The following is a 20,880-nucleotide window of genomic DNA, read 5'->3' as shown; positions in this document are numbered from 1 at the left end:
CTGCGGTAGAATAAAGAGCATAATTCAGGAACTAAAACTGTGTCATTGACTTGGTTCGATCATTTAGAAAATACAGAAAATAGGTTGACTTTGAGTGTGTACAATTGTGGAGTGAATGGATGAAGGTATGAGAAACATCCCAGGAATGAACTGAATGGAGTGAGTGAAGGAGATTTGATGAGTATCCAACAGGTATATGAGAGTGCATGAGATTTGAGTGGATGAAGACAAGTAATTGTGGGATTGTACATGTTGATGTGTAAGCAAGTAACACCTATGAAGGGATTAAAGGGAAACCCATTAACTGGACTTGAGTTCAGGAGGTGGCAAGTACTTGCCAAACATCCTAACTGGAATTATGTTTGCATTCCTATGGAAAGAGATAGGTTATGAGTGATGGTGAATGAATTTTCCTTCTTTGGATTGCTCTTTCATGGTGGGAAATAGCTGAAGCTTGAAGAAATTTAAAAAAAATAAGGAATATACACTGGAAGTGTCATGCTAAATCACCTTATAATAACACATCATTAAGATTTAAAAAAAATAGAAACCTCTGTAATTACTGAGGGTTTAAGTTGCTAAATGATAAAAAAAAAATCTTCAAGACACTCATTAATACAAGAGCCAATATGTAACTAAACCAAGTGAGGCAAATTAAAATAATAAAATGATAGTACAGTAGTGTAATGAAGACGAGTCAAAAATAATGAAAAAGCCCACTTGGAAATGTAAATGACAACAAGAAATAAAAAGAGCTGTATATTTTGATCTCTGGAGTCCTTTTCAGCAGGTCAGTACAAGAAAATTAGGATGCTTACAAATGGTACATGTGTCTCATTAGTGAGGATGGAGGTCAACTGATCTGGGCCTGTGATTCCAAATGAGTTGAACATATCCCTTTGGTAAATGAGTTGTAGAAGAAAGATTAAAATTTTAAGTTGGAATGTGGAATTCTAATGCAAATATTATATCATCTGATGTTATCATAATATTTGATTTTTTCACTTTACCATAATTGTGCTTGATTTTAGCTGCTTCCCCCACAGAGTAATATAATTGTGTTTAATGGTATTAGGGCTATTGTATTTATAAAAGCAATTTTTATTAGCTTCTGTGAGCCCCTGCCAAATTTAGTGAATTGTCTGCTGATCAATTCCTTTTCTTAGACAAAGTGTCATGAGCTACAAAAATTGAGTGACTAAAGAAAAAAATCCAAACAGTACACTCTTCTTGATCTACTCTAAGAAGTTGCTGAAGATATGTACTTAGTTGGACATGTGTGTTGGTTTCCAGATCCAAGCTTAAATACAGATTACAGTATCTCTATTTTATCTGTTGCTGGTTTCGAAGGATCTTCTACCCCTGCAGTCCAATGTGAGGCCAGGCTTCCCTGCTGCCCACCTGTCAACAAGGCTGCTTGTGCTAGTGGCCCACAACCTACACAGAAATCACAGCCCAACTGATCCAGCACTTGTAGAACAAAGATGTCTGGCTTTCTGAAAATTTCTCCCTTTGTTCTGGCAGTATTCCATTATAAACCTACATTGTTTTAAACAATGAAATTCTACATACAGTTCTGCAGGCTATCATGATGTAACAATATGGTACTGTAGAATATTTTAGAGCCTTAGCACCCCTGCTTTTCAATGGGTTTATTCCACACTTTGTTTCATATCTTTCATTTCAGTAGGTTGCTCTAGCAGGCTCTCAACTTACTTTCAAATGGAATCACAGGCCCAGGTCAGGTGATCCCCTGTCACATTAATGTCATATATGTACCATTTCTAAGTCAAATTTAATTTTGTGAACTTATCTGATGAAGGGGGCCTCAGGACAAACTATAATATTTCCTCTTCATTTCTTGTGTCATTTATTCATATCTCCAAGTGGATTTCTCCATTTCGAATTCTCTCAATAAAGAGAAAAATCGGCTTCTTTCAAAATATTCCCAGCTACAATTATCTCTTCATAGTTAGCAGCTATATGTACAAGAGCTTTGGTGTTTTAATGGTGGCAAACCATAGCTCTGGTAACGATGGCACCGCAACTCATCACAATATCAAAACTTTCATTGCAAAAACTACCAATAAAATATAACTGTAGATTTTAATACACATGATACAACTTCAAGTCATCATTGTAGTGATTATCAATAAGTTCTAAAAAATTTGTTTTACTCTTCCAGAGAATCCCAGCAATTTTTTAGCATCAAGATGATGAAAACATATAACCAGACTAAAAGCAATGGTGCTGTTTATGAAGTTAAGTTCAGCAACATGCTTGGAATCAATTGTCTTCACTCATTTACTCCAGAAACAAACAGCAAAACAAAGAAAAGCAAATAATGGCTATCTCATTGCCAGTCACTTGGCACCAACAGCAGCTCACCAAATAAGTTATATGCAGACTGCAGCAACAGCACCATTTAAGAATAAGAGAAGGAGCAGTTTAAATAACATGGCACAATAAAAGCAAGTCAACACCAGTTACCTGGAAAATATTTTGCACAGACTATAAAAGTTCTGATATTTTCAGACAGGACCAACTTCTGGAAATAAACATCTTGAGTCTCTATTTAAAGATTATAAACATAATACCAAATTCTAGGGTGCTGTATCAGAATTACCTGTGAAGGATTTGGGGTACTGCAGGGTAGGTCAGGAAATACTCAAAACATACAAAGAAAATTATCAAAAAATAATTTACCACAGGAAAGAACATGCCAAAACAAATATTTAACAAGAGTGATCCATAAATGATCACATCCTTCAATAAAAATTATAACTATGAAAAGAAAGTATATCTGTAAGAAATGATAGGCAAAACCATATACAGTACAGTACACATCCACACATTACAAGCTTTTAAGAATGTGTATATTTAAACCAGTGATCAATGCAACTGTGCATACATCATGGAAAAATTAAGTGATAGCCAATGCCCTCATCACATCTATGTAGACAACATGTGATTTAAAATGGAATGACAATATATGAAATATTTATTCACAGTATCTCTCTCAACTGAAGTAATCTTGAAAATAAGTAAAACAAAACTTCATAATAAGAAAGTTACCCTATTTTAAGTAATGAAATTAAACATACATTCTACAGGCTATCATGATGTAGCAATATGGTATTACATACTTGATATGCAAATTGATAAGTGGTACAGTGATTTATTAGCATATACATTACGAAATGGAATTCTTTACTGGTACTTGAAGCCAATAGTATCTTTTACAACTGCTAAATGCAAGCACTGTTGGTATCTGATTAGAACTGGGCATACCATTAACCCAAAGTATGTCTGTATGGTTGGTCTGGCCCGCATGGTTATTAGCCAGACATGTGTAAGATCCTCGATGCTCAGAGCCCACTTTGTCAATGCTCAAAATAGAGGTCCTCTCGCCAACACGCTGGGTGAAGATGCCAAGTTTTGGGCGCACCTCTTCACCATGGAGGGTCCAACGTATATCAATGGGAGAGTCTCCCTCTCCAACAACACAGATGACTTGAACTAAACTTCCAGCTCGAATGTGTTCCTCGAAGCGGAAGGGGATGATGCGGGGTGGGACTGATTAAGGACAAACAGAAGGATATATACCTGTCCTGGTAAATTTATATTGTCATTATATACTGCAGAGGGTTAATTCAGAAGAGGATAAGAGACTTAATGCTGGTTTTCCTGGTCTCCATTTCTTATGATAAGCTCAGCTATCCACTGCAGAAAAACATTTCTCCAAGAAATATTTATCCAAAGAAAAACCTTGTTTTGATCACAAACCTTATCTGTTCATTTATGAAACCATTTATCTGCCATCATAAAAAGAAAAAAGTTTTTATCCCTTAAAATTTTTAAGTACAAAAAGAAAATTCAATAATGTACATAATGAAAATATATAAGCCCCTTCCCTCTTTCCATTCTATATTATGCACTTTTTGTGAGATACACTATATGAGTGTCTCGACAAAAATGGCTAGTTATGAGGTAAATAAGAAAGTACTGAAGGATAGAACCACAAAAAATAGCAGGAGATATTGCAAAGGATAGAGTGAGGGGAGATATAATTTATCTCAAACAAAAAAGGATAGGAAATTTATTGAAAATGGACAATGAGATAAAACAAAAACAAAGTTGAAATGTAGAGCAGAAAATAATAATAATTATAATTATAATTAATAATTCATGATTTTATTCCTGAGTGCCTGTTCTTTCATGAAATTTAAAAGTGCTCTCACACAAAGAAATAAATCAACAACAATGAAGAAAAATAAATACTAAAATTTATATTTATGAGTGGCAGTATGATTATCATCAAAATCATAAGCTCTAGAAAAGAGATGTGCTTTCAATTGAAACTTGAAAGTATGAACACATTCCTGATTCTTAACATACACTGGCAATCTGTTGAACAATTTAAGAGCTGCACAGGAAAAGGCTCTTCTGCAAATAAGTTCTTCCCATCAGCACAAGGCTCACTCAGCCTAATAGGGTCCATGGCAATTCATAAAACATTCCCAAGCCCAACATAAAAGGTATAAGCATATCAGCAAGATACTTATGTTCATTAAGCTTAATAGTTTTAAATGTTAATAAACAGCTTCAATTCATTTTTTACCTTGCTAGGGAGCCAATGCAGCTCATACAACTAGGAACTTGAGGGAACTCCAACTGGGAGTAAAAATACCAGTTTAGCTGCACCATTCAGTACAGAAACAGTGTTTTTAGCAAGCAATTTGGTACACTCACAAAAAAAAAAATGCAAAAAGTAATTCAAGAGGAATTAAGGAATAAATAAGAACCAAGATGTGCTGCTTATCAAGATATTTTCTGACTACACAGAGTGTAAATAAAAGGACACAAGTGCAACTAATGTGACATTTTATTGTGGCAACGTTTCGCTCTCCAGAAGCTTTGTCCTGGAGAGCAAAACATTGCCACAATAAAATGTCACATTAGTTGCACTTGTGTCCTTTTACTTTACACATTGTCGGTAATTCTACCGACTTTATTACACAGAGTGCAAATATGAAAATTGCAAAAAACAAAAAGGCATGATACCATGACTGGAACAATACACAAATAACCCGCACATAGGAGAAAAACTCATGACGATGTTTTGGTCCGACTTGGACCATTAGCTAGTCTCCTATGTACAGGTTACTTATAGATGAAAACTGCAAGATTTAACAATTTGGCTCATGTGTCCAACAAGTGACAATGAAGAATCCAGGTAGACACCCAGATCAATTACTGATCCCTCAGACTGAAAACTAACAGAACCACAAAAATCTTCAATCTGTACTCCCATGAGGATTCCCCTGACAATCAAATCTCTCTTTTACCCTCGTATAGTTATAATTTTCTACTTGTTATCCAAGTCCAAATATTCAACTAAGGAAAACTAAAGCAGTTTTGCATCCTCCACATTCAGAAGCTGGATATAGATATGTGTGTTGCTAGCATAACAATGATAATCAACCCTATGAGGAATATCACAGGGCAAAGGAGATGGTTCAGACATAAAATCATTAACTACTACTAGATATGACCATCCAGAATGATACAATTTCGGAAGTGACAATGTATTGTCCTTAAGACCAAAGGTGAAAAGATCACCTATTAGTAATCAAATGCAAAGAGGCCCAACAAAATTAGAAGTAATGCATTTCCTAAACAAGTTGATAGTGCCAAATCATTATAAACTATACACAAAGCCTGAACATATGGTAAACAATTATTCAACTCCAGGAAAGGAAACAAATGACCAACAAAAGCAAGTTCAATAAATTAAGAATGGAACAAGACTAGAAACAGGAAAATAGTTTGACATGTTTTCTGAATCAAGGGAAAGCTTCTCGAGGAGTAGGCAAACATAAGCCCCCTTTCACTGAATGTGGAAAAATGATCAACACAGTTATAAAAGAAACTACTTTCATACATGGACAAGAGCTATGAAACATTCATAAAATCTAATACACAAAATGTCTTATTAGAACCTGGGATATATATAGTACTTTAGAAACCCCTTCTCACCAAATGGCACAAACTGGAACAATCGCAGAGAACTCTGTACATACTTGAGCAGAGTCCAAGTTCAAACAAACACACACTGTTTTCTGACCAAAACAATTAGAGCAGACCAAGGCCAGCTGAAATGAAAATCAAGAGGTAGGCACAGCAGGTTCAGATACACAACAATGATGGGTGAAAAGGAGCCCTTGATTTCCACAACAAGATTTATTTTTTTACCTGTAGTATTCCACATTATGAGCTCACTTCCTGTTCACAACTGCTCTATGGGTCTTATTTAATCAAACCATGTGAGCAAAGTAACATTTATGAAGGGATTCAGGGAAACCGGCAGGCCGGACTTGAGTCCTGGAGATGGGAAGTACAGTGCCTGCACTCTGAAGGAGGGGTGTTAATGTTGCAGTTTAAAAACTGTAGTGTAAAGCACCCTTCTGGCAAGACAGTGATGGAGTGAATGATGGTGAAAGTTTTTCTTTTTCGGGCCACCCTGCCTTGGTGGGAATCGGCCGGTGTGATAATAAAAAAAAATAATGAACCAGAAATACACAATCTATGCCATCGACACTCTGCACTCCTACAAGACCAACGTAGCTGGGCAACAGAGGAATTATACTATACCAGGTGGCAGAAGTCAAGAATCAAGATCCTTTTAGTGACCAAAGGACAAAACTTACTAGTCATTGCCACAAATACCTCACCATGAATCTTTTCTAACTGGTCAACACACAGTACAGATATATCCACCTTGCACAAGGCATGTCTCACCATCACACCAACCTGATTCATATCAAAGATTTTAAAATTACAGAGAGTTTGTGCTCACAAGAAGGAGGCACCAAAATATCAAGATGAAAATAATGACACTATGATCAGACACCAATACTGAGAAGAATTACCTCAACATCTTTAATGTTCCGAGAACTGGAAGCAGACAGAACCAAGTACAATATATGGCTACCAATGTAGGCAGTTCATAACACATTATTGTGAAAATCATTCACATCCATCAGCTCCAAGAACTCGCATAACTAGGGCTTCTGCTGTGGATAATCAGTCCAATAGTTAAAGTCACACATACACAAAGATGACCACTCTTCTTTGCAAAAGATTCAATTAGAAAATGAAAGAAACAAGGAATGCGTGTCACTGGTGCAGGATGATACACAACCATCAGTCTCACAATCTGCTGCTACTTCCATTACCTCAATGACACAGTGAACTGACCAATTGGTATAAGATAAATGCTTGAAAGAAATGAAAAATAACTGACCCGCAACTCCAAAACAGCAGCTGACATCTGAATATGGCAAATCAAAAAGGACTTCTTAAGGAGAGCAGCTGCAACCACTGCTGCAAGTTCCAACAGCCATGTTTCTGTCTGACATAAAATACCAAAACTCGTTTAGAATTTCAGTGGCACGCATGATTTTGTTTCTTATTGAATGGATAATCAATAATCCTACCTTCAAGAGTTTTGAGGAACCTGAGGAGGGCTTTGGAAGTTCTTTGAATCTATAAGGTTTGCATTCTCCAGTAATTTGTGGACAGTCTGGGCTAGATGCAGTGGCAAACTGTGCCTCAAGGAGCATCTCTGGAGGAACAACTGATGTAACAGGGGAATGATTTATTGTCACAATTTCGAGACTGATGATCAGTGCAAAAAGTACACTTTGGTGGACTTTTCTTGTGAGGATATTTTGCTCTGGTAATGGTAAAGCTGGGTCACTCAAAACCTATCATATAAACCTTGCTCCTTGTTAAGCCAACAAATATATACAATCCATTCTAGTGATGACATTTCACAGACTCCAGAAGCCACCTTCTCTATGACTCTCCTGCCCTCACCCTTAACCTTTTGAAAACAAACATTAAGGACATTATCTTTTTTTCCACACAGTTCTTTGTAACAATACCAGAAATGATTTCTTCATCTGAACAAGAAGGCAAAAGACCAACCACAGTTACCTTAGAGAATACCATAAATGATGCAAAGTAAACAAGGCAGATGATGCAAGAGAGAAATACAGAGGTAGTTAATGACTCATTCACACTAAAAGAAGACTAGCAGGAAATAATGTACAGAAAAAGCATTTTGTAGATGAGGACACAATCATGAATAAAGTATTAGGTCTCAGCAAATTATGTTCAACTGTGAATGAAAACATTAAACAGCAGTCTGACAATGTGGAGGCTTTTCTTAATTCTCACTAATTATGCAAGTATGATAAAATGAGTGGGATTGAAACCATTATATATGTTACCTTCCTAACTGTATATAGGAAAGGATTTACAGATAATGGATCAATATGTATATTTTATCTCAAATTTTATTTCAGTGCAAGTTCTTTTATGCCAATAGGCTCTTAATCAAAGGACTTGGAGTTGCCTTCCCCTTCCTTGGATCAAACCTAATTGCTTCCAATTCCCCAGGTGCTGTATGATCCCTTATGGGTTTAGCTCTTCCCCATAATAATCACAATAATAATAATAATAATTACCTAGTGTGCAGCATAGGTACAGGAAAACATGCAAAATTATTTTATTAAGAATAAAAACTAAGCAACAACACCAACAGTAAATCTTAAATTAAAATGTAATGTACCAAGAACAGTGAGTGTAACACTGTGGTTAGTCTGGCCAGCAGGGTTTGAGGCGACACAAGTATATACCCCAGAGTGATGTTTGCCAACACTGGGTATTACAATCATGGATGTCCGGGAGCCAACAGGAGAAAGTGTAACACCATCTAAATTCTCCTTGTCAAGGCTAATGTTGTCCTTTAGCCAGTATAATGTAACAGGATCATCACCAGAGAGTAGTGTGCACAGTACTTGGATGGAAACTCCTTCAAAGTTTTCAGGAGGGATCATAAATGGCATGATGATTGGTATTGCTGTAAGTAGGACAAATACTTTGATAAAAGTTGATTACAGATGTATATTTAGTGCAATACCTTTCCTCATGAGTCTTTCCTGCCCTTCAAAAATCCAATGGCTGCTGAGTGAGTAAAAGCAAAAATATGCAAAACTAAAAAATGGATATACTGTATAGCAATGTTAAGATTACCAGACACTTCAGTTAGTTAAGACACGAATGTAAAGGATGATTCATGAAACAATATCCAAATTCAAAACAAAAGAATTCCTTCACTACTCAACACCATCCAACAATATTCAGAGATAATAAGCTGGCCAACAACACAATAACAGCTCTTAATAAATTAAGACCACCACATTGTAAGAATCCATCAATAATGCCAACACCACAACTTCAGAGCAAGCCCTCATATGTAACTTCCAATGCACAGAAATGAAAGATTGGTATATGATAGGGATACTATGAAAAGCAATTAATACTCCATGCAAAATTACAAAAAATAACAATAAATCATTACCCTTCACCCAAAGTTGGGCAGAAAACCTTTGCCGGCCAAAAGGATTGAAAGCTAAGCAAGTGTATGTTCCTGTGTGATCTGAACCAACATCACGCAGAATGAGAAAATTCATCTTTGAGTCAACTTTGTTGATCAAGAACTTGGAAGATGAAGCAAGAGGTATGTCTTCTTTGTACCATTGTATAGTGACTGGGTCGTCTCCAGTAGTTACAGTGCAAGACACTTGTAGCAGTTGTCCCTCTTTTACTTCACTTGGAAACTCAAAGGGAAGAATTTCTGGTTTCTCTGCAGAATTTTTTTTTTTTTTTTAATTATTCTGTGACTATACAACTTAGCAAACATTTCTAGATATAAAATTTAGGACATAAGAGAAGAAATTAAAGATGGAAAAATAGCCACCCCTAAAAAAAAAAAAAGTACAATCATCTACTTTATTGTAAGTAAACATGTATACCCTTGACTTTAAGTATAGCAGAAAACTGAGCTCTGCCAACTGGATTAAATGCATGACAGGTGTAATTGCCGGAGTGTTCTGATCCAACATCCTGAAGTATGAGGAGACTCAACTTAGTTGCAACATTGTTTATCACAAACTTGGGGGATGAAGAAAGGGGCTGACTGTCCTTATACCACTGGAGGGTGACTGGATCATCACCAGTTGTTATTGTACAAGTTACTTGTAGCAGTTGGCCATCTTGCACCTCAGTGGGAAAGATGAAAGGAAGGATTTCGGGCTTTTCTGCAGACAAATTCCCAACAATTAAATTGAAATTTTGTATACATGATGAACCTATAGCATAAATAAAATGTCAGTTAAGGAAACAGAATTTGAATTAAATAAATGAAATAAGGGAATATGTAAATTGGAAAAAGCACAAGTCAAAAAAGATTTATTATTATAATACCCTTCACTTTAAGAATATCAGAAGAGACAGCTTCACCAACACTGTTGAATGCATGACAAGCATAAGATCCAGAGTGTTCAGCTCCAACATTCTGGAGGATCAACTGGCTCATCCCCGACACTACACTGTTTATTATGAACTTGGATGAAGAAATGAGAGGCTGTTTGTCCTTATACCACTGAAGAGTTATTGGGTCATCTCCAGAGAGCAGTGTGCATGATACCTGAAGCAACTGGCCTGCTTGTACTTCCAGGGGGAAGGTAAAAGGAAGGAGTTTGGGCTTCTCTGTAAGATGTAAGTGTACATTCTTACTTTCATATTACAAAAACAATTACTTAGGATTTTAAATACATGTGCATAAACTCTACATGTTATCATGAGTTTCTAGCTAATTTGGGGAAGCTGAATTCAAATCTGAGCTTAGTTTTAATCCAACACATGCAATTTCTGTGATATACCTTTGATAAGTTTCGAGAGTTTCTCTACTCTCTGAGCCCAACCATGGGACAGGCTTTTCTGGTGCATGCCTGGTCAACCAGGTTGTTGCTGCTGAAGGCCCACTGCCCCACATGTTCATCACAGCCTGGTTGATCTGGTACCAGGTGAAGATACTTGTCCAGTTTCCTCTTGAAGACTTCTACATTTGTTCCAGCAGTATTTTTGATATCATATGGAAAGATGTTGAATAATCTGGTGCCATGGATGTTGATAGTGTTTCCTTATTGTGCCCACCACACCCATGCTGTTCACTTGATTTATTTTGCACTTCCTCCCATATCTCTCACTCCAGTATGTTGCTATGGCAGTGTGCAGATTTGGGACCAGGCCCTCAAGTATTTTCCAGGTATATATGTATCTCTTATAGGTAGTACATTGGTAGACAGCAACCGCCCAGGGAGGTACTACCATCCTGCCAAGTGAGTGTAAAACAGAAACCTGTAATTGTTTTACATGATGGTAGGATTTCAGGTGTCTTTTTTCTATCTCATAAACATGCAAGATTTCAGGTATGTCTTGCTACTTCTTACACTTACGTCACACTACACATACATGTATACAAGCGCGCATATATATATATATATATATATATATATATATATATATATATATATATATAATATATATATATATATATATACACATATATACACACACACACACACACACACACACACACACACACACACACACACACACACACACACACCCCTCTGGGTTTTCTTCTATTTTCTTTCTAATGCTTGTTCTTGTTTATTTCCTCTTATCTCCACTGGGAAGTGGAACAGAATTCTTCCTCCATAAGCCATGCATGTTGTAAGAGGTGACTAAAATGCCGGGAGCAAGAGGTTAGTAACCCCTTCTCCTGTACAAATTTAAAAAGAAATTTAAAAAGAAAAACTTTAGTTTTTCTTTTTGGGCCACCCTGCCTTGGTGGGATATGGCCAGTGAGCACATATTTAAGACTTTGAGGCATTCCCAGTAATTTAAATGCCTTGCTGGTTCGATGTGGGGTATAAACAATCTCTGTATTTGTTCCAGCTCTGATATTTCTCCTGCCCTAAATGGGGCCATCAACAATGAGCAATATTCTAAATGAGGGGAGCACTAGTGATTCGAAAAGTGTCACCACTGGCATTATTTCCCTTGTTTTGAAAGTTTTCATTTCCCACCCCATCATCTTCTTAGCTGTCATGACCTTAGCTCTATTGTGTTCTTTGAAAGAAAGGTCGGCTGACATAATTATTCCCAAGTCTTTCATGTGTTCCTTTCATTCTAGTTGACTAACCCCCTTGAGTTTTGTATACAGTGTTCCTTTTGAGTGTTTCATTCTTTTCATACCTAAGCAGTTGGAACTTATCACCAGTGAATGTCATATTGTTCGTCACTGTCCACTGAAAAACACTGTTTATATCTTCCTATAATTTTCAGTGTCTTCTACCAAAGTGACTTTCATGCTTATTTTAGTGTCATCTCCAAATGATGATACAAAACTGTGACAAGTGTTTATATCTATGTCTGCTATGAGGATAAGAAACAGCAAGAGTGCCAGGATAGTGCCTTGAGGAACTGAGCTGTTTACCTCACTGACTCTGGGTTTTGGTCTGCTTACTACTATGTTTTGCATTCTGTGCTAGGAACCTGAAAATCCATCTGCCTTCCTTCCCTGTACTGCCTATGCCCCTCAGTTTCTGTGCAATCGCCCCATGATCACATCTGTCAAGTGAATATGCAAAGTCTATGTATATCACACATGCATTTTGGTTGTCTTCCAAAGCCTCCAAAATTTTGTCATAGTGGTTCAGCAGCTGTGACAGGCATGATCGTCCTGCTCTAAAATCATGCTAGTTTGAGTTATGCCAATTGTGCCTTTCCATGAAACTTGTAATCTGCCATTCCATCACTCTTTTGAAGATTTTTATGATGTGGGAAGTTAGGGCTACTGGTCTGTAATTTTTAGCTAGTGCTCTACTACCTTCCTTATGAAAAGGATGTCTGCACTCTTTAAGACCTCCGGTATTTCACCTATATCTAGGATCTTTCTCCAGAGAATACTGAGGGCTTTTTTAGTGGTACTTTGCACTATTTTATAAATAGGGCATTCCATGAATCTGGTCTATGTGCTGAGTGGGTATGATTTCAATTTTTTTTCAAAATGTATGGGATTGGTACTTATGTCAGTTAGTTCGTCTGCACGGCCTTCCGCTGGAGTGAAAAACGTCTTTGCATTCTCTACCCTGGTGTCATTTAGTGGACTGCCGAATGCTGACTCATACTGTTCCTTTATAATTTCGCTCATTTCTTGTTCATCATCAGCATATGAGTCTCCTCTCATTAATGGTCCAATTCTACAGGTAGTTCTTAAAGTGGATTTTGCATATGAATGAAAACAGAACCCCATGATGAAAGATTTCACCAAGACAGGTATAATGGAGAAGAGATATCAAGGAAACCTGATGATCAGTTTGTTTGTGAACTACTGCTGGACACTGGTGTGGGAAAACAATACTGAACAAGTAAAAAAGCCTGAAACCTGTGATGAATATGTTTGCACTAGTGTATGGGAATTTCTGTTATGCATTCATATATGTACAATGAATTTACATTAAGAAAGATTAGTTTTTGTCATGGCATGCATCACACTTAATATCTATGCATAATATAATAACTATTATTAGGTAACATACTGTATATCATGTGGTTCTTCATACTTAAATAATAAAATATTGATCATGAGCTTTCAGGATACTTTACGTGATAAAGACTGCAAAAGCTCAGATTTGTGATCAGCATATCAAAGTTAATTTGAAAGCCAAATGAATCTCTGAACCGGATAAAAAGGTAAATTTTGTTGGCTAGTGTAATTATTCACACTAGCCTCATTAAATATATGAAGTGTTGTAACCTAATTAACATGTTCATATAAAGAAAAAATAAAAGCATTTAGATTCCTACACCTACAAGTCAAAGTATCCACTGAGAAACCAACATCACAATATCCACTGAGAAACCAACATCACAATAATGTCCAGGTTAAGACAGTACATATCAGCAATACAAACTTTTATTTATCAGTCTTAAAAATTAAATAAAGTAACAAACATTCAAAGAAAATAAGAAAAAATATATAATTTGCATTTCTTTTTGTTAGTGACAGTGACTAGATAGAATGGGGCTTCCAGGAAATCACCTCTTGTATCCAGTAACACATTTTAAGGCCATGGGAAAGCAACATCATAAACAATTTCAAAAAGCATCTGCCTCTCGAACCTCTAAAAATATCTAATACAGTACAAGGTATTTTTCAAATAACACCCCTCTTAAGTGAGAAATCAATTGACACACAAGAAAACTTGAAATTTTTTAATTCTTTCAGAGCATAGTTTAATTTTTAACTCATCTGCCATTTCCCACCAAGGTAGGAAAAATACATTGATCATCACTTATTTCCTAGCTGCTTTTCCAGAAGAGCACCGACAACATAATTCCAATGATTCACAAAAATGCAACATCCCCACCTGTTTCAATGCAGGCACTGTACTTCCCACCTTCACAACTATACTCTGGATAACAAGTTTTCTTGAATCTCTTCATAAATGTTATCTTGTTTACAATCCAACAGCACATCCTTAAAACCACTTATCGCCACTTACTCCGATCTAACATGTTCACACGTGTGTTGGATACTCTAAGCACTTATTTAAAGTTCTAAACCTTCACACTCTCCCTTCATGCCTTACCAGGATGTTCCTACACCACCTTCCATCCTCCCATTCTGTAAATCAATCTTTAGCCCTTCCTATTTACAACAAATGTTTCTTTACCCTTATATAAGCAAGCAATACTTACATGTTTTAATTTGATTGACACATCTTTCCTTCCTAAAACCACCCACCTTTTTCCTCTGCACTCCTATTTTTTGTCTTTCCTATAACTCTCTTCAATAATTTGGCACTACACTTTCGGAGTACTCGACACACAATTCACCTACAGTTTTTTGTCTTGTCCCCATTACTTTATGCACATTCCTATCTTTTATACATACTTGGTACAATAAAGAACTATACTGTACCACCCATTCCAGAACTATACTCCCAACTGCTTTCAATATCTTTAATTAATCTCATCCTTCTCTGCTGCTTTACCTGTCCTTGCCTAATCCAATCTGCTCAGACTCAACTTTGGCTCCTACCTCCGAACAAATCTTGTTCCTCTCTGTCCCATTCATGAAATCCCTATCACCCATTCATCTTCTATATTTAATGACTACAAAATATTTTCTCTATCTCACCACTAGCTCTACTTCCCCAATTATTTCACCACTTTCACTCACCTGCCAGGTTCATCTGATTCTCAAGATTTCTCACTTTCTTTGTAATTGCTGTTTATTCTCAGAAAAATTTGCAGATAAATATTCACCGATTCTCTTAATTACTGCCCCCATTATCACCTTTTTAACCCCTCTCGTTCTCTCCATATATTTTGCCTTCATTATAACATTTTACAATGTAAAAATGTATTCATATGCTAAATATTTCTGCCTTAGCACCCTTTTTTTTACCTCATTCCAAGAATCATTACTCTTCCCTCCCAAATTCACACTCCTATAATCACAAATTTCTGCTACAAACACACACACACACCAGCAGTACATTCATAACCCTTTCACTCTTACATAGATCTACGTTGTTGATGCAAGGGTCACTTCAGTGGCCTCAAATTTGGTGCAAGAGGCCTGGTAGGCCTAGATATGAGAGAATGGGTCTGCATGGTGTGCTCAATATACAAAAAATCAGGCCACTGCAGTGCATTGTGGGAATGCCATCTTTAGCACACCTTGTTCACCATCCTGCCTGGACACAATTCCTGGGGGAATTCAATGGGTTTTATTCCCCAATGACAACTCGAACAAAAGGATTATGGAACTTATGACGATTTCTTTGGTTTTGAATATTTAGTAACCAAAAATGACCCTCAGGATGCCAGAAAGTTTGTTCAAAACCTTAATGACCTACCACCATCCACATTTGGAGTTGGTTCATCTGGAAAGCATCCACCACATCATAAGTGAAAGCTCATATTCATCTGTGACTTGGTCACAGATGTGAGTAATGGTGATGATAGTGATGATGTTTATTTGACTTAGGCATCAATATACAGTAGAACCCCAGTATCCATGGATTCGGTTTCTGTGGTTTCAGTTAACTAGGGTTTACTGAGGCCTGAAAATAAGTCTTAGTTGTGCTTAATGTTGATCCCAAAGTGCAGAATTAGTGATGGTGGCAGTTCTCCAAAGCCTAAGAAAAGCTGTGAAGTGCTTCCCATCAATGAAAAAGTAATAATTCTCCACTTATTGTGCATAATTTATCAATTCAACTTTATCATGGGTATGTATGTAAGCAAAAAATTACATATACAGTGGACCCCCAGTTAACGATATTTTTTCATTCCAGAAGTATGCTCAAGTGCCAGTACTGACAGAATTTGTTCCCATAAGGAATATTGTGAAGTAGATTAGTCCATTTCAGACCCCCAAACATACACGTACAAACGCACTTACATAAATACACTTACATAATTGGTCGCATTGGGAGATCGTTAAGCGGGGGTCCACTGTAGTATAGGGTTAGCTACTATCCATGGTTTCAGGTATCTATGGTAGGTCTTGAAACACATCCCCAGGGGATATTGGGGGACTACTATATTTGGTGCCATACGTAATACATCCCAGAACTCAACAATGGCAACAGAGTGATAGTGAGGATGATGGTGCATTGACTGGCATGGGTAGTAGGCCATGGGCAATGCTGGTGCAGTATGCTGCTGCAGGTGGTAGCACAAAGTGCGTGGCACCAGTGCCAGCCCAGGCTGAGAGCCATGCCCCACACTGCACACCCCAATGACCCACGGCCACATCCACCACCACCACAACCAGTCGCAAATATCTAGCAGTCACCACCAGACTCCAGCTGGGATTGGTAGGAGGATGCACATTTTATGCCCAATCCCAATCAATTTGACAACACAGAGAAACCCGGCTCAACTGCATCCTCAGAAATGAAACAAGTGAACTTTAATTCTTTGAGCTATATTTTGATGACCCCAATACAAATTACAGTGAGGAAAACTAACAGATACTTCCAATATACAATGGCAAACACATTGGTTGCTCCACAATCACAGAAGGACACAACTCTAGCTGAGATGCATTTCTCCTTTGCCACAATAATGCTTGTGCTACATATATAAGAATAACACTGTAATATACTGATCGACTGACTACCGTATATGTACCCCAGCCTTCAGTGATCTTGCCCCCCATCAACAGATTTATCCTGCTGCTTCTTAGATAAGATGAGGACTGACAGAAGTGACAAGTTATACAAGATTAAGGATGTTTTTATATATCTAAAACAGAAATTGTGTGTGCATTTTTATCCCTACAGGAACCTTGCTATCAACAAGTCTTTGAGCCTGTTCAAAGGTAGGCTCATATATAAAGGCAGTACAGTAGGACCTCCGTATTCGCAGGACTGGTATCCGTGGTTTACTGTGGTCCAAAAATAACCCTTAATTTTGCTTAATAATGACCTCAAAGTGCAAAAGTAGTGATGGTGGAAGTTCTTCAAAGCCTAAGTGAAGCTGTAAAATGCTTCCCATCTGTGAAAAAGTAATAATTCTCCACTTACTGTGCATAATTTATCAAACTTTATAAGAGGTATGTATAGGACTTATACATAAAGTTCGCTACAATCCATGGTTTCAGCATCCACAGCAGGTCCTGGGAATGCATCCCACGCAGATACGAGGGTCCTACTGTACATACAAAGCAAGAGAAAACTCTTAGATGTCAAATTGTTCGTGTTGTGTGATTGTGAAACTGGCCTGGTATTGGATCTGACTGTATACACAGGAAGCAAAACATTGAAAGATACACTGTCAAACTAACAGAAAAAAGTGAGGGAACGAACCAGTATAAATAGGCAAGAGGGGTAAGGGCAGGAATAAGAGAAGAAAAGAAAGTAGTGGTGGTGGTAAGGCTAGTAGTGGAAGTAGTAGAAACAATATTGGTAGTAGAAAGCAGGGAAAGTAGTTTAGTGGCACAAGAGAGAAAAAGGGAAGTGAAGGGTGAAGGGAGCCAATAGTAAAGGTAGTAGAGGAATGGAGGGGAAGACATGGTACAAGTAGAAGTGAGGTCAGTGTAAGGACAAGAAAAAGGAGTACTGCAGGAAAAGGTGAGGAGGTAGGGAAAGGATGAGAAGAAAGGATCAGGTTAAGTCATGAGTGTTCTCAAGTTTGGCGCATTTGACAATGTAATGAGAGAGGAAGGCATCAACAGGGACAAAGCCAAGACTAAAATTCATACAAGGAAAGTTGTGTATAAGGGATGCTTTAACAAGATAGTGACTGTGAAAGCTAGAAGTAGGGTAGACAGTTTTAGCAGAGGACCAGTCAATAGGATGAATGTGATCTCTAATATGACAGAAAAGAACATTATTGGTGTCAGCAAGCCTAACACATCTTTTGTGTTCTTTGAGTCTGTCAGAAAGAGAGCAGTCAGTCTCTCCAAAGTAGGGAGAGGACAAGAGAAGCATGAGATAGAGTAAACACCAGGGGCATCTACAGCAGAAGGAGAGGTACAAACTAGATTACTGCAAACGGTGTTAGTTCTTCAGTACATAGTCTAGCAAAATGACCTCACTACCTGCTCATCATACTGCCTATACTTATTTGTTCTCTACTTAAAACCTGATTTTAATTTATTAATTTAAATAAAACAATTCTACCTTGTTTACTTGGCAAAGTCATATCAATAAGATAGAATAGTAAGATAGGTAGTAGGTTGGTAGACAGCAACCACCCAGGGAAGTACTACCGTCCTGCCAGATGACTGTGAAACAAAAACCTGTAACTGTTTTGCATGATGGTAGGATTGCTGGTTTCTTTTTCTGTCTCATAAACACGCTAAGATAACAGGGATATCTTGCTACTCCTACTTACACTTTGGTCACACTTCACAGACACGCACATGCATATATATATATACATACATCTAGGTTTTTCTCCTTTTTCTAAATAGCTCTTGTTCTTTTTTATTTCTTCTATTGTCCATGGGGAAGTGGAAAAGAATCTTTCCTCCGTAAGCCATGCGTGTCGTATGAGGTGACTAAAATGCCGGGAGCAATGGGCTAGTAACCCCTTCTCCTGTATACAATTACTAAAAAAGAGAAGAAGAAAAACTTTATAAAACTGGGTTGCTTAAATGTGCGTGGATGTAGTGCGGATGACAAGAAACAGATGATTGCTGATGTTATGAATGAAAAGAAGTTGGATGTCCTGGCCCTAAGCGAAACAAAGCTGAAGGGGGTAGGAGAGTTTCAGTGGGGGGAAATAAATGGGATTAAATCTGGAGTATCTGAGAGAGTTAGAGCAAAGGAAGGGGTAGCAGTAATGTTAAATGATCAGTTATGGAAGGAGAAAAGAGAATATGAATGTGTAAATTCAAGAATTATGTGGATTAAAGTAAAGGTTGGATGCGAGAAGTGGGTCATAATAAGCGTGTATGCACCTGGAGAAGAGAGGAATGCAGAGGAGAGAGAGAGATTTTGGGAGATGTTAAGTGAATGTATAGGAGCCTTTGAACCAAGTGAGAGAGTAATTGTGGTAGGGGACTTGAATGCTAAAGTAGGAGAAACTTTTGGAGAGGGTGTGGTAGGTAAGTTTGGGGTGCCAGGTGTAAATGATAATGGGAGCCCTTTGATTGAACTTTGTATAGAAAGGGGTTTAGTTATAGGTAATACATATTTTAAGAAAAAGAGGATAAATAAGTATACACGATATGATGTAGGGCGAAATGACAGTAGTTTGTTGGATTATGTATTGGTAGATAAAAGACTGTTGAGTAGACTTCAGGATGTACATGTTTATAGAGGGGCCACAGATATATCAGATCACTTTCTAGTTGTAGCTACACTGAGAGTAAAAGGTAGATGGGATACAAGGAGAATAGAAGCATCAGGGAAGAGAGAGGTGAAGGTTTATAAACTAAAAGAGGAGGCAGTTAGGGTAAGATATAAACAGCTATTGGAGGATAGATGGGCTAATGAGAGCATAGGCAATGGGGTCGAAGAGGTATGGGGTAGGTTTAAAAATGTAGTGTTAGAGTGTTCAGCAGAAGTTTGTGGTTACAGGAAAGTGGGTGCAGGAGGGAAGAGGAGCGATTGGTGGAATGATGATGTAAAGAGAGTAGTAAGGGAGAAAAAGTTAGCATATGAGAAGTTTTTACAAAGTAGAAGTGATGCAAGGAGGGAAGAGTATATGGAGAAAAAGAGAGAAGTTAAGAGAGTGGTGAAGCAATGTAAAAAGAGAGCAAATGAGAGAGTGGGTGAGATGTTATCAACAAATTTTGTTGAAAATAAGAAAAAGTTTTGGAGTGAGATTAACAAGTTAAGAAAGCCTAGAGAACAAATGGATTTGTCAGTTAAAAATAGGAGAGGAGAGTTATTAAATGGAGAGTTAGAGGTATTGGGAAGATGGAGGGAATATTTTGAGGAATTGTTAAATGTTGATGAAGATAGGGAAGCTGTGATTTCGTGTATAGGGCAAGGAGGAATAACATCTTGTAGGAGTGAGGAAGAGCCAGTTGTGAGTGTGGGGGAAGTTCGTGAGGCAGTAGGTAAAATGAAAGGGGGTAAGGCAGCCGGGATTGATGGGATAAAGATAGAAATGTTAAAAGCAGGTGGGGATATAGTTTTGGAGTGGTTGGTGCAATTATTTAATAAATGTATGGAAGAGGGTAAGGTACCTAGGGATTGGCAGAGAGCATGCATAGTTCCTTTGTATAAAGGCAAAGGGGATAAAAGAGAGTGCAAAAATTATAGGGGGATAAGTCTGTTGAGTGTACCTGGTAAAGTGTATGGTAGAGTTATAATTGAAAGAATTAAGAGTAAGATGGAGAATAGGATAGCAGATGAACAAGGAGGCTTTAGGAAAGGTAGGGGGTGTGTGGACCAGGTGTTTACAGTGAAACATATAAGTGAACAGTAT

The 20,880-nt window shown here is 37.5% G+C and overlaps 1 protein-coding gene across 1 annotated transcript in view; it reads right to left on the bottom strand.

The window, feature by feature from the left end:
* The window catches only part of Dscam1 (Down syndrome cell adhesion molecule 1), a gene marked incomplete in the record, with an annotated part of 1,133,347 nt that overhangs the window by 527,066 nt on the left and 585,401 nt on the right, over positions 1-20,880 (bottom strand). Inside the window, 1 exon segment of the mRNA XM_070098007.1 lies at positions 8,639-8,929. Within this exon segment, the coding sequence (XP_069954108.1) occupies positions 8,639-8,929 (291 nt within the window).

The sequence above is a fragment of the Cherax quadricarinatus genome, chromosome 4 (assembly GCF_038502225.1).
Source record: "Cherax quadricarinatus isolate ZL_2023a chromosome 4, ASM3850222v1, whole genome shotgun sequence".
NCBI lineage: Eukaryota > Metazoa > Arthropoda > Malacostraca > Decapoda > Parastacidae > Cherax > Cherax quadricarinatus.
Note: the sequence above shows the minus strand (reverse complement) of the source record. Positions and strands in the feature narration are given on the sequence as shown.